A 13,176-nucleotide genomic window follows, 5' to 3' on the forward strand; every position below is an offset into this window, starting at 1 on the left:
AAGAACTGAATGTCAAACTAAACCAACCGTAGTTGGATACTCACATTTTAAAAATGGTTTTCCTCTAAACTAGTTAGAGGTTAATCTTCACTAAATAACCTGACATGGCAGCCAGAGCAAACAGCAGTGAAAAGTGAGATTCCTTATTAAGAGTGTCACAAAGGTGTGTCCTAACTGTGGAATCTGATTAGAAGGGTTCTATGATTCAAATGACCTGGAAGCACGAGCAGTTTTGCTAAAACTAGATTGATAGTTTTTTTCTCTGTAGTTACAGATGATCTGATGAAATTAAAATGCAGCTGCTCCTAGGAGATCCCAGATACTTATCTCCCAAACTGTTTTCATTTTTCTTAGGTGCAGGATACATCGTGCTCATTATTGTTGCTGCAGGTAAGTGTCAAAAAGTTTGATACCAGTGAAATCAAGACATTGCTCTCAAGAAGTGTGGGGTTTTTTTTTAAGGTTTTTCAATATTTATAGCTTTATAGCTTGAAATTAAGTAAAACAGGAAAACCTGACTTTTTACGTAATACACTACCTTGTATTAGTATTACTGTATTCCTTTTTATTCTGCTTGTACACGTAGTAACAAACTCCAAATAATATATGTTGTTTCAAAGGTGAGTTTTCATCATATGAGTTTTCATCCCAAATATGCTTTGGGTAACTTTCTAAACTAATCAGGAATTTCTCTGACTTACTGTATACTGTTTAATTCAAAGGATACAAGACACTGAAGAGTCCAAATGGAATAGAAACGTATATGTGCTTAAATTAGATACCATTTTCTGGCCATGGGTATCTGAAAGCGTGAAAATGAAAATGTTAGTCACTCAGTCGTGTCTGACTCTTTGCAGCCCCCCCAGGCTCCACTGTCTGTGGGATTCTCCAGGCAAGAATACTGGAGTGGGTTGCCATTCCCTTCTCCAGGGGATGTTCCCAACCCAGGGATGGAACCCAAGTCTCCTGCATTGCAGGTGAATTCTTTACCATCTGAGCCTCCAGGGAACCTCTGATCGGCATTCCTTTTTTTCTGCTAGGTTTTGAATCTTGGCAGTGGTTTTTCTTGGTCATGTGACGTTTGTCTCTTGATTTCTTGTAGTTGCTCTTGGCATTGGATTACTGTTTTGCCTGTACTACTGTCTTTGCCGACAAAGGAAGAAAGGGTAAAGTACAGCATGTTTCTTTAATTTATTGCTCCTTCTCACTGTTGGCATTCTTTTGTGCACTTTTTGTTTGTACGCTGTATTATGTGCTTTTTAAAAATTGCGCCTGCTTGAGTGTGCTGTGTGAATTAGCATTTCTTTGCTAAAATGTCTTCAGCTGCTTTGAATATCACTGCTATAAGAGTAATCTGTGCAGGTCGCGTCAACTAATTATGATGTAAGAAAAATTTCTGTGGGATTTGAGGTGTAAGTGCTGAAATAAATCATGGACTGCTTTGGGGTCTTCTCTACCCTAGGCATACCCAACTTCCTAGATTGTACTAATGGCCAAGATTACATATAAAATGATTCCCTGTGGAGACTCTGATAGCTGTAGTCACTGCAATTTTGACGGTGGAAGTTTTCAGTTGTCTGTATAATTTAGCTAGGTAGTTGTAAGAAGCTACATAGATGTCTCCTTCAGATACCAAATTTTCTTTTAGATTTGTTATACAGTTAAACTGGAAAATTTAAAGCAACATTATTTGATTTCCCTCTTATGTTCTCTTAATTTACTAGGTCGAAGTAAAACTGATGGGGTTAAACTAAAAGTTGCTGAGAGGGTAAGATTTATAAGGAACTTCATGAACTTTGTCTTTTTATCTATAAAAATGAAATAAGGGAGAGAGTTAAAATTGCAAAAAAGTACAAATATATAATTTCTAAAGAGAATAGAGCTTTTAAACATCATCTTAAATTTTAATGAAGTAATTTAAAATCTAATGAAAGACTTAGAATAAAACTGGCGCATAGACCAAGATTAGGTGCTTTGATGTTTCTGATTTTTAGTGATTTTTTTCGCTATTGCTTTGTAAATCAGACTAATAATTTAAAATGACTGGTATTAATGGGTTTATGATATTTATGTTCCTTTTATTTTAATCACTGCATTTGGACTGTGTAATAAAAGTACATTCTTCACTCATAAAGAGCGAAATTTCTTTTTTTAATTTCTTGGTCATCTTTTAAAAATATCCACATTGCCTTCATTTGAACCTTGACTCTTATAGAACATATAATATGCACGTTTGATTCTCTATCAGTAGTGTATTTTTAAAACTACATATTCACAGGCGGTGTAACACGGAAACACCATCAGTGAAATATTTGACAAGTCTAAAATTTGTTAACTAGAAGTAACCTCTAAAGAAAGCAGAACAAAATAGCTTTCTGCTCCTTATTGGTCTTTTTGTAAAATATCGTTACACAAAAATACAGTTTCCTAACAAATATTAACCAAACTCTTGTCTACCAGTGACTGAGTCTTTTAAAGCTAAACCAGTATCTGAGCATCACATCCCCAGCTTAAAGTACCAGTAGCATTAGAGTTCTGAGATCCCATTTCTAAAGAGTTCCCCAGTGAGGCTGCTGCCGGGCCTGGAGGACACTTAGAGAAAGCAGGGTGTAGACTGTTAATGATGTGCCCATGCTCTTCAGCTTTGGGGAAGCACCATCAAGCTTACTGGGAAATGGTTCACCTGTTCAAGACAATCAAATGGATTGTTTAAAGACTCCTCATTTTTGTGCATGCCTTTTTAAAAGAATGCGAAATGATACCTAGCTTTAGTTTGCTTTTCTTTTAAAAAGGTAATTATTTTTATCATTGATATATTTTTTGCACTATTTAATGTCCATTCTCCCCCCCTACCCCCCCAAATTGCTTTCATTGCTTTGGAAATTCCCTTACAAGACTGTAAACTATATGCAGTTCCTTCTCTATTTGTAGGGATAACTCTGGAAGCAGGATACCAGGTGCAAAAATTGCTATTAATGGGAATTGCCTGGTAGTCCAGTGGTTAGAACTCACGCTTTCACTAGCTTGGGCAGGAGTGCAGTCCCTGGCTGGGGAGCTGAGATCCTACAAACCTCAAAACAAATCAGAAACAACATTTGCTGTTAAAACTTGATACAAAATGGATTTGATATGACCTCATATTTTCGATAATTTGGGAACACAATTACCCTCCTACAGGATTTATACCAAAGCATGAAAATAAGTAGTTTGTTTGCTGGGGGGATCTTAGTTCCTCGACCAAGGATCAGACTCAAGCTCCATGCATTGAAAGAACAGGGCCTTAACCACCGGGGAAATCCCCTAAGTAGTGTGTGTGTATTTTTTTTAAGATCATTAAATTATGAAAAATGGCCACAAGGTTAAAGCATTCTGCTGTAGTTTTCTGTTTCTTAGCTCTCAACTGAGAGCAGAATAGGGTCGCAGGTGAGCTGAGAGGCTCCATCTGCACACCCCTTCCCTTTCCCGCACAGCTTCCTTTGCTAACCAGCTCTTCTGCCACATTTTCCAGACTTGGAGCCACAGCCCTTCGCTCTCTGCTTTGCTCCTGCTCGAGTCCTGTTTGCATGTCCTGACTATGTGGTTCCAAACACCAGATGTCTTTTGTATACATGAATGTTTTCAATTATTTGTGGTGAATTTTTTTTTAAATAAATGTATCATTTTTCTCTGCTCGAGTTAAATCATCAGGGGATAAGTGAGAGTTTGCTAAGTTTAGTAGAATTATTGAAGTAATTTATGTGTTTTAGTAATAGTAACTAAATACCTTTTTTCTTTTTTTCCATTAAGGATATTTATTACGTGTGCAATTGTAAACTACTTTAATATTACCTTAATAAAGATTGATTGAGAAATGTTGTAATTTTTAAGTTGTCTGCTTAAATGCATCTTACTGAAGCTTTTTTGGATATACTGTAAATGGTAAATCCAGTTCAGGTTGTGGTGAGTGTAACGACATGGTCCAAAACTTGAATGGTCAAATTAACTTGAACATTTTTCTACCTGGTTCTCAAATTCTTAACCATTCAACAAAGGCTTTAAAATTTTTAAGCAAGAACTAGTAAATAACAAAGATTTTGTAATTAGTTGAGAGAGCATATTTACAAAATTTAGATCCATCCTAGAAAAATGGGAGGTCATATAATGCTTTAGAGAGGTCTTTCCTCAGGTGAAAATAGTTGTGCCACAGGAAGAAACTATCCTTGATGCAAAAGGTGTATCAAATGGAGGATGTCATAAAATCAGTTTCTGGGACAGTATTACATGGGATTAACACAGGCCCCATGTATTGCCTCAAAAGCTACGGTGCTGCAGACCAGGACCATGTCTCATACACTCTCATTCTGAGAAAACGAGTTTACTTGAGACTAGGTGGTTTCAGAAGTAAACAGATTATATGCAAATTTAGAGTCTGTTTATCTGCTGTATGATCTATAAGACTTCAAGGGTAAAGTTGCTTCTTGCACCAAATTCTTGGTTCAACTTCCTAATGAGAATCAGGAGAGACATAGTTTATGGACCTAATTGTCAGCTTTACTTCCCTTCTCCTCCCTCATTGATTTTATCCCATTTTTATGCCACTCTTGCTTCCTTTTGGTGCAACCTCACTATTTTATTCAACACTTTTCCCTTCCTCTGTTCAGCACATACCTAACTGGTGAGAGCCACAGACAATAAATTTTATTTCTCTCTGAGAAGAGATGAGAGAAACGTTTGCTTTTATCATTAAAAGGTATCTGCTTTCTGTTGCGTTTCTTTTCAGAGATGTCCTTTCTTCTATAAAATATTTGATGAACATTTAGATATCGATATCCTGAGCTGAGCTAAGTGGACAGTAGACATCAAGGAGGACATTTGAATTCTGGTTCCCCTTTGTAAGATTATTGATATTTATATTTTCTCCTTCCCTGTTTTAATGTAAAATAATATGCACTGACAGTCTTTTTCTTTGACATAGGCACCAACAGAGTAATGACCCCTTGACCTTAGGTCAGATTGTGACGAGTATTTGATATAGCCATTTCTTCAGGACTATTGTGGAGAGCAATTCAATACTTAGGCCTATCAATGAATCCTCAAAGATCACTATATTTATTTGAAGTGAATAAATAGCCTTTTTTTTTTCTAGTAGTAGTGGAACACTTACTTTCTTAAATAGAATTTTAAATAGAAGTGCAATATATGAGAAGGATAAACAAGCATTTATATAAACCTAAAGAAACAGCTCAGCTCTACCTTCTAGCAGCTATGAATCCAAATCTGGGGGAACTCTTTTTGGTCTAATGGGAAATAATCAGATAGTCAGTCCACTTGAAGTTCACTTTTGGTTTTTTTTGACAGAAACTAAACTACATTTTATGTAATTTTGGTAAAGAATTTCAGTTTCAGCTTGTAAATATTAGTTCTGTAAAGGCATTTAACTGTTTCCCTCAGTCAGTATATTTTTAGCATATAAAAAATAAACCAGCACCAACAAAAATCCTCAAATTTTATATGAAATGCATTCCCTTTAGCCATTTAATCCCCTCCATCTCTGTCTCTGAATGAAATGAATTGGAAGTTCTTTTTCTGCCTGAATGTCTCTGCATAGTTAGGAAGAGAGGAGATAGATTTCCACACTCACGTGCAAGGCGCTACCTTAGGTGACAGTCATGAACTTGAGAGCAGATGCCACAAAGACCAGTAAGACAGGCGGTTTTTTAGTAAAAGCAGAGCGATGTCTTTGATCACAGGGGCAGAGGGGAAGACAGAAACATACCAACTATCCTGCCCTATGTATCTGCTGAGTTCTCTGAGTAGTCCTTTGAGGCTACAACCAACCAGGAAGGTGGTTTTCAGACAGGCTGTGAGCTTCAAATTGTCTGTAAACACTAGAAGTTACCTTAGTGAATGCTGAAGGTAATATAACTTATAACTGTAATTAGTAACTCACTTTCACATTTTAATTATCTTTAAATATCTTGTTACATCCAATGAGCTCTTTCTTTAACTTTATATAAATGCTTATTTATCCTTCTCATATATTGGATTTCTGTTTAAGATTCTATATAAGAAAATAAGTGTTCTACTAGAGGGGAAAAGAGTGTTTTCCCTTCAGCAAATAGAAGAATACAGCGGTGTTGGAGGATTCCTTGAGAGCCTAACTGTTGACTCGCTCTCCACAATAGTCCTGAGGACACGGCCATTAACAAGTTCCGTGCTATGACAGCGCTGGTTCACAGTGAAGCCTCTCCCACCAAGGGAATAATACAGTCTCCAGCATTAACCCGGTTAGCTCTCCCATGAGGGGGGCGCCCCGAGGGTTTGCTGGGCAGGCCCACTGTACATGGCCGACGGGCCCGCGTTCGGCTGCAGTCTGTCTCTTGCAGTCAGTTTCCTGAGCAGGAGTGGAGCTGCATTTTCCAGCTCCAGAGTCAGTGTCGTGAGCGGCTGCTGCGAATGTCAAAGCCGGCTCATCCTCCGTAACTGAGCTTGAGTGCACAGTACACACAGAGTCAAAGACTTCATGGGGAAAAAGGTACAACCCATGGATACTGGGTTATGTGAACTATATGAAAATTAATCTTCTTTTCCCTTTTTTAATGTGACTTCTAGAAAATTCAAAATTCCCTGTGTAATTTGCATTATATTTCTTTGGAAACTGCTGGATTTGAATAACAGGGTTTAGAAAGATGTTCCTTGTTATCAAAAAAAAAAAAAAAGAAAAGAACCAAAAACTGTGTGGTGTGAGTTTTAGTTACTTAGGAGACTGTCTAACCAGAACATGTGATTTCCTTGACAGTGAAGCGTAAATGAAGCATTACTGAACATGAACACTCTGAATCATTACCTTTGTAAAAGTTTCATCTCAGGGCTGGATTTTATTTTGTTTTGTTTTTCTTGGACTCAAACATGACTTTATTACTTACTTGTGCACTATTAAGTTCCTTAACTATTCCATGCCTTAGTTTCTCCATCTGTACAATAAGGATAAAAATAATACACACTACAAAGGACCGTTATAAGCATCTGATGAGTTATTATTTGTAAAATGCTTAGAAAACAGGCATCATATAAGTATTTATCAAATAGATTTCCCCAGATTGTCAGGTATGTGAGAAAGACTAACTCCATAGTTCCTTAAGCTGCTAGAGTATGATTTTTCAGATCTTTAGAGCAGAACATAATTTTAATTAATACATGTGCCACCTAAGGCCTTTCAAAACCTGGCCCTTTACTTGGTTTTTAGCCTCATTCCTCATCCCTTTCTCCACTTCTTTTGCCTAAGTTTCCAGAATCACACTATTAAATTGCCCATTTATCCTTAGAGACCTACTCTGAACGTTCAATGTCACATCATGCAGAAAGACTTTCTTTTATTGTTTTTTCCCAATTATTTTTATTAGTTGGAGGCTAATTACTTTACAATATTGTAGTGGGTTTTGCCATACATTGACATGAATCAGCCATGGATTTACATGTGTTCCCCATCCTGGACCCCCCTCCCACCTCCTTCCCCATCCCATCCCTCTGGGTCATCCCAGTGCACCAGCCCCAAGCACTTGTCTCATGCATCCAACCTGGACTGGCGATCTGTTTCACACTTGATAATATACATGTTTTGATGCTGTTCTCTCAGATCATCCCACCCTTGCCTTCTCCCATAGAGTCCAAAAGTCTGTTCTATACATCTGTGCCTCTTTTTCTGTGTTGCATATAGGGTTATCATTATAATCTTTCTAAATTCCATAGATATGCATTAGCATACTGTATTGGTGTTTTTCTTTCTGGCTTACTTCACTCTGTATAATGGGCTCAGGGCTGGATTTTAAATTGGAATATTAGGAAAATGTGTTTCTCTCTAGTCTCTCCCATTGGCCATAAATTAAGATAGGGGGATATTTACTAAGTATATTCGACTGCTCTATTTCTTGTCTTGGAGGAAATCCAAACTACAATACAGAAATAGAAAAAAGAGTTTGTAGAGTGAGCCTGGTTGAACACTGGAATAACTTTAAAAATCATTTATTTCCTAGTTCATTGACTCTTACTAGTATATAGTTTTTTGTTTTTAGGCTTTTTCTTTTAATTGTCCCTATTCTAAATGGGCTTCTGGAATCAATTTATGTACTTACTGTGTTCATCTCTGATGCTGTTTTCTTACCTTGCTTCGTAGGAAACCAGAATGTCACGGTACGTACTGTTCTATTTCCTTATAGGAAAGCAGAATGTAGCGCCACATACAGCACTTATCAGGATAAAGCAGTCACTTCAACAGAATAGATGAACTGAACCGTTTCCAGAAACGCATGTATCATTCAGCCATGAAAATGAAGGAAATCTTGCCATTTGCGACAATACAGATGAACCTTGAAGGCATTTTGCTGGGTAATAAGTCATATAAAGAAAGACATGTGTACTGTCTGATCTCACTTATATGTGGAATTGAAAAAAACAAGCTTTCAGGAAAAGAAAATGAGATTTGTCGATGTCAGCAGTGGGCGGTGGGGGGGGGGGGGGTGGTGGCAGGGGTGGGATTGAGTAAAGGTGGTCAGAAAATACAAACCTTCAGCCATAGGGTGAGAAAGTAGTGGGATGTAATTACAGCACAGTGGCTACTGTGAGTTACTCATACTGTGTTTATATTGGCAAGATGCTAAGAGAGTGGATCTTAAAAAGTTCTAATCACATGGAGGAAGAAAGTTTTTTGTAGTTATTGACATTATCGAATCATGCTGTACACTGTAAACTTAGGCAATGCTCTCAATTTTGTCTCAATACTGAAGGAAGAAAAGTATAAAAATTAATTTGCTGCTTTTTTAAACTGTCGGAAATAAAACTGCTAAGTGATAGCCATAGGAACATTAGAACATTTTAATGTGACTGAAGTATAGTCACTATTCTTTAATGCTTCTTTGAAACATGTATGAATTTAGTTTTGACCATCTTGTCTGTTTTTCCTTAAATAACACTTGATTTATGCGGCAGGTCAACATGGTATTCCCGGTAGTGTTAAGGTAGGGAAATTTTTTTTTTTTTTTCTATAAGATCTCCAAACTCAGAGAAATATATTGCAAAATGACATTACATTTGCAAAGAAAGTGATTTTGAAATCTTTTTTTGTTCAGAGGTGATTACCAATTCTTAAGGTTCATTCTTTGAGTTTCTTATCTAAGGATCTTACTGGAAAATACTCATTTGATAGATTAAAATGCTATTTTTAAAAATTTGTAACCTCGTGGTAACTTAGCAATGCTATTAAGTTTTTGTCTGGCATTTGTTCTTCACCCCTTTTATTTATAATAAGCCAGTATGAGAAACCAAGAATTCAGCATCAGTTTCAGCCTTCTGTACCAAGTTAGAGGACTCTTAGCACCCATGGCAACAACGCCAGCTCAGGACAAAGGGAACGCTGTGGCCTTATAGTTTCCTTAAGAAGAATTCCACTTTATTATTATTATTGTACTATAGTTGTTTTTTTACAATGTTGTGTCTGTTTCTGCTGAAGAATTCTACTCTCTAAGAGAATCAGAGTCCACTGTAAAGTCTGGCTGTAGGGCGTTTTCTCTCACCACTTGGATAAAGATATGTCTTACTTTACACATGTCATCAGAATGTAAGCAGTTTTGAAGGGAATAAATTCATCAGATAACCTCAGGTTGTATCAGAATCTTAAGTCTTTGTGGGCTCCTCACCTCATCTGTAAAGGGCAGAGTAAAAATGAACCCTGTATTTCAGAAAAGGAAACTCAGCTCTGGATTAGCTGTGGTCATGCAGAGGGAAGGAGAGACGGAACAGCTCAGGTGGGTCTGCTCACTCAGGTTGGACAGACCCCTCCCTCTTTGTCCTCACACCAGCGGCCACAGAGGAGGGACTCTGCTCTAACTCACATTTTTACAGGTTTTTTTTACACTTTAAAAAAAATTATTTTTTCTTTTTTAAATTTTTTGGCCATACCTTGACATGCAGAGCTATCCAAGCTGAGATCAGACCTGTGACCCCTGTGGTGGAGCACGGAAACCCAACCACTGGGCCATCAGGAAGGTCCTCACACTTCGTGGTTAGTAGCACAAACTGAGCCAAAGAAGAGTTGCCTTATAAAGGTATGAATCAGGACTCAAGGCTGAACAGGAGTAAATACTGTTTTTCTCCCCAAGGACATGTTTGTAAGGCCCTCTGTAAGTGGTCCTTCCCTTTGTAATCTTGGGTAAGGCACTTGGAAGACAAGTTTGAACAGAATAAATTCAGGAATTCTGAGACAGATCCAGAGCTGAAGTTTTGCTGTACCCTTTTATCACACACTCTTCAAGAATCTAACACTTTCTCAGAAGCAAGGGGGTGGTTGTACTACATATTTCTTAAAACCTCAAGGAAATGTTTTCAACCAGAGTTTATTGTGCTTACCAAAATAGACTTTCACAATAGTTTCCACTTCAAATTTAGTTTTTCCAGGGTAACATAGTTATATGTAAGATTGGAATATGTGTGTACATATAAATTATGTTCTGTCTGCAAATAACTTGTCAATTACTTAAATATATGGAGAAACCATTTTTTCTCTAGAAATGTCTGTCTGAATGAGAAGGAAAAGTGTATTTGAATTTAAACTTAAAACTGCAAGAGTGAATCTCCAGTGGAATGAGACGTCTCATGTCTGTATTGTTTGTTTTCTGAGAAGTGAACCTTTGAATCTGTTTTAAAAATAAAATGTCATTATGGAGAAGTTTCATTTGTGATGATGCATTTATTTCCAGTGTGTTTTATCTCAAGTGAGAGTGCGCCTCTAATTGGGTCCACCTTCTGGAAGCATTCCCCTCCCACAGTCACCCCTTCTAACCTCTAATCTCAGAGCCTGAAGTCTGTCCAGGCTTCTCCCCTCCCAGCCTGTCTCGTGCTCCCCCCGCTCACGGTGTTCAGTCCCACCTCGTTACCCACAGCATAAAGTCCATTTCGTGATACTTGAAAACTTTCTACAGTTAATGCCCAGCTTTTCTCCACCTGCAGCACTTCCGATAACCTGCTCTCGACCCAGCCAGACAGTCCGTCCTGTGCTCTCTGCTGTATTCCAGGTTCACTGTTGCCCGAAGGCCTCTGGTCCTGTCTGATCCTGGGCATCACTCAGGCCCAGTCACAGAGCCCTTCGTGTGCAGCCCTTCCCGATTCCTGCCTGGCTCTCAGCCTTCATATTTCCTGACCTTGAGGGAACCACACTGAGGGAACACATACCACATGTGTGTGGTAGAAGACGTACCTTCCGCATCACCTTTATGCATGGGTGTTGCTGAGTAAAAACCCAGGTCCCAACCATGAAAGCATAGCATGTTTCTGAACCACGCCTGCACTCTGGAATCCCCTAGGGATTTTTACTAATGCCTGGGCGCCCCCACACCCTCCCCCAGATACCTGTCACACTGTTGATCTGGGGTGTGCCTGGGCATTAGACATCTGTAAAGCTTCTCAAGTGATTCTAATATACAGCTAAGGGAGAACCTCTGTGTTAGTGGTTCTTCAGCCTCAGAGTCCACGTCTGCATGTGAACTTGAACATACAAACTTGTAACGACAAAGGTAAGTGCTTATATTTGCAAGAGAAAATTGTGTTTTTGTAATTCAGCCTGTTAAGTCAGAAGATGACTAAGACTTGAATTAAGATCTTGTCACCCAGCTAATCAAAGGAAGCTGTCTGGTTAAAAAGAAAGGAAGCAATCTTTGTAATGGCAACACTGAGAATTAGGTTGGCTACAAAGAAAGAAAACATTTTGCCAAATTTTATTTACCTGTAACCTGAGATCCAACAAGTCCATCCTAAAGGAAATCAGCCCTGAATGTTCATTGGAAGGACTGATGTTGAAGCTGAAACTCCAATACTTTGGCCACCTGATGCGAAGAGCTGACTCATTGGAAAAGACCCTGATGCTGGGGAAGATTGAAGGCAGGAGGAGAAGGGGACGACAGGATGAGGTGGCTGGATGGCATCACTGACTCAATGGACATGAGTTTGAGTAAACTCCAGGAGTTGGTGATGGACAGGGATGCCTGGCGTGCTGCAGTCCATGGGGTCACAAAGAGTCGGACACGACTGAGCTCCTGAACTGAACCGAACCTTAGACTACTGTATTACTGTTTTGGGCCGGGCTGGGTCTTCTTGCTGCACAGGGCTCTCTAGTGGCAGAAAGCAGGGCCTACTCTCTGGCTGTGGTGTGCAGGCTTCTTTCGTTGCAGGGCGTGTGCTCTACGGTGCAAGGGCATCATTAGTTCATCACATGGTCATAGCAATTGCGGCGAATTAGCTGAGTAGCCCTGTGATGTGTGGACTCTTACCAGACCAGGGATCAAACCCTGCACTGGTGGGCAGATTTTTAACCAGTGGTCCTCCATGGAATTGCTGTATTTTCTTCTAATTGTCATAAGATATACTGGGAGAGCTTTTATGGTGATAATGAAAAGTCTTCGTCTTCCAGAAATGATACAAAACTGAAAAGTATTAGTCGTTCACTCCTATCTGACTCTGCGAGTCCATGGACTGTATACCCTACTAGACTTTTCTCCATGGAATTTTCCAGGCAAGAATACTGGAGTGAATTACCATTTGATCTTCACACAAATTTGTGGGGTGGGGTGGGGATGTTGTTTGTATTTCCCAATTGGCATTGCTTTCATCATTTCCAAGCTCATCTAGAAAACCTTACCTTGGAATGTAGTGGGCAGACTTTAAAATCCCCACACTGCTGCCCTCCTGTGGACTGTGAGGGCATTTGACAAGTTCTTTGCTTGGTTCAAACTCATTTAGAGGTTTTAGTCACTGCTGGGTTACCTAGAAGTCATTTTCAATTCTATTTTAATTAACTAGCTCTTTCCTACTACCTTCTAAAGAATTACCCTTAAAAATGGCTAATCTCAGTCCGTTGTGGCTTACATATGGGGAAAGCATAATATAGGGGGAAGCATAATATAGGGGTCTGTGGTCAATAAACTATTTTCCTTCCCTCTGGTATACACACCAGCAGGAGGTGACCAAATCAATCCAAGTCTGCATCACACTGAGAAAGTTACCCACCCTGATTCTTCACTTGCTGGTTCGAGAAAACCCGTAGAGCGTGATAAACACGTGGTGGTGTCGTCGCAAGTCGTGACTGACTCTTTGCAGCCCTGTGGACTGTATCCCACCAGGCTCCTCTGTCCAGGCGACTTCCCAGGCAAG

The 13,176-nt window shown here is 39.0% G+C and overlaps 1 protein-coding gene across 10 annotated transcripts in view; it reads left to right on the forward strand.

The window, feature by feature from the left end:
* LOC110148103 (membrane cofactor protein-like) overlaps nt 1-10,699 on the forward strand; it is a 38,011-nt gene extending 27,312 nt beyond the window's left edge. For 5 of the 10 annotated variants that reach the window (XM_020909993.2, XM_020909997.2, XM_070473852.1 and 2 more), the window contains 3 exons: nt 355-390; nt 1,103-1,166; nt 8,196-10,699. In XM_020909993.2, the coding sequence (XP_020765652.2) occupies nt 355-390; nt 1,103-1,166; nt 8,196-8,259 (164 nt within the window). In that variant the 3' untranslated portion in view covers nt 8,260-10,699. Of the gene's footprint in view, nt 1-354; nt 391-1,102; nt 1,171-1,724; nt 1,769-3,786; nt 3,860-8,152 lie in introns of those variants that run through there. The other 5 variants (XM_020909999.2, XM_020909998.2, XM_070473853.1 and 2 more) reach the window with 5 other exon arrangements.
* The last annotated feature ends 2,477 nt before the right edge of the window (nt 10,700-13,176 follow it).

This window comes from Odocoileus virginianus, chromosome 11, assembly GCF_023699985.2.
Source record: "Odocoileus virginianus isolate 20LAN1187 ecotype Illinois chromosome 11, Ovbor_1.2, whole genome shotgun sequence".
Classification (NCBI taxonomy): domain Eukaryota; kingdom Metazoa; phylum Chordata; class Mammalia; order Artiodactyla; family Cervidae; genus Odocoileus; species Odocoileus virginianus.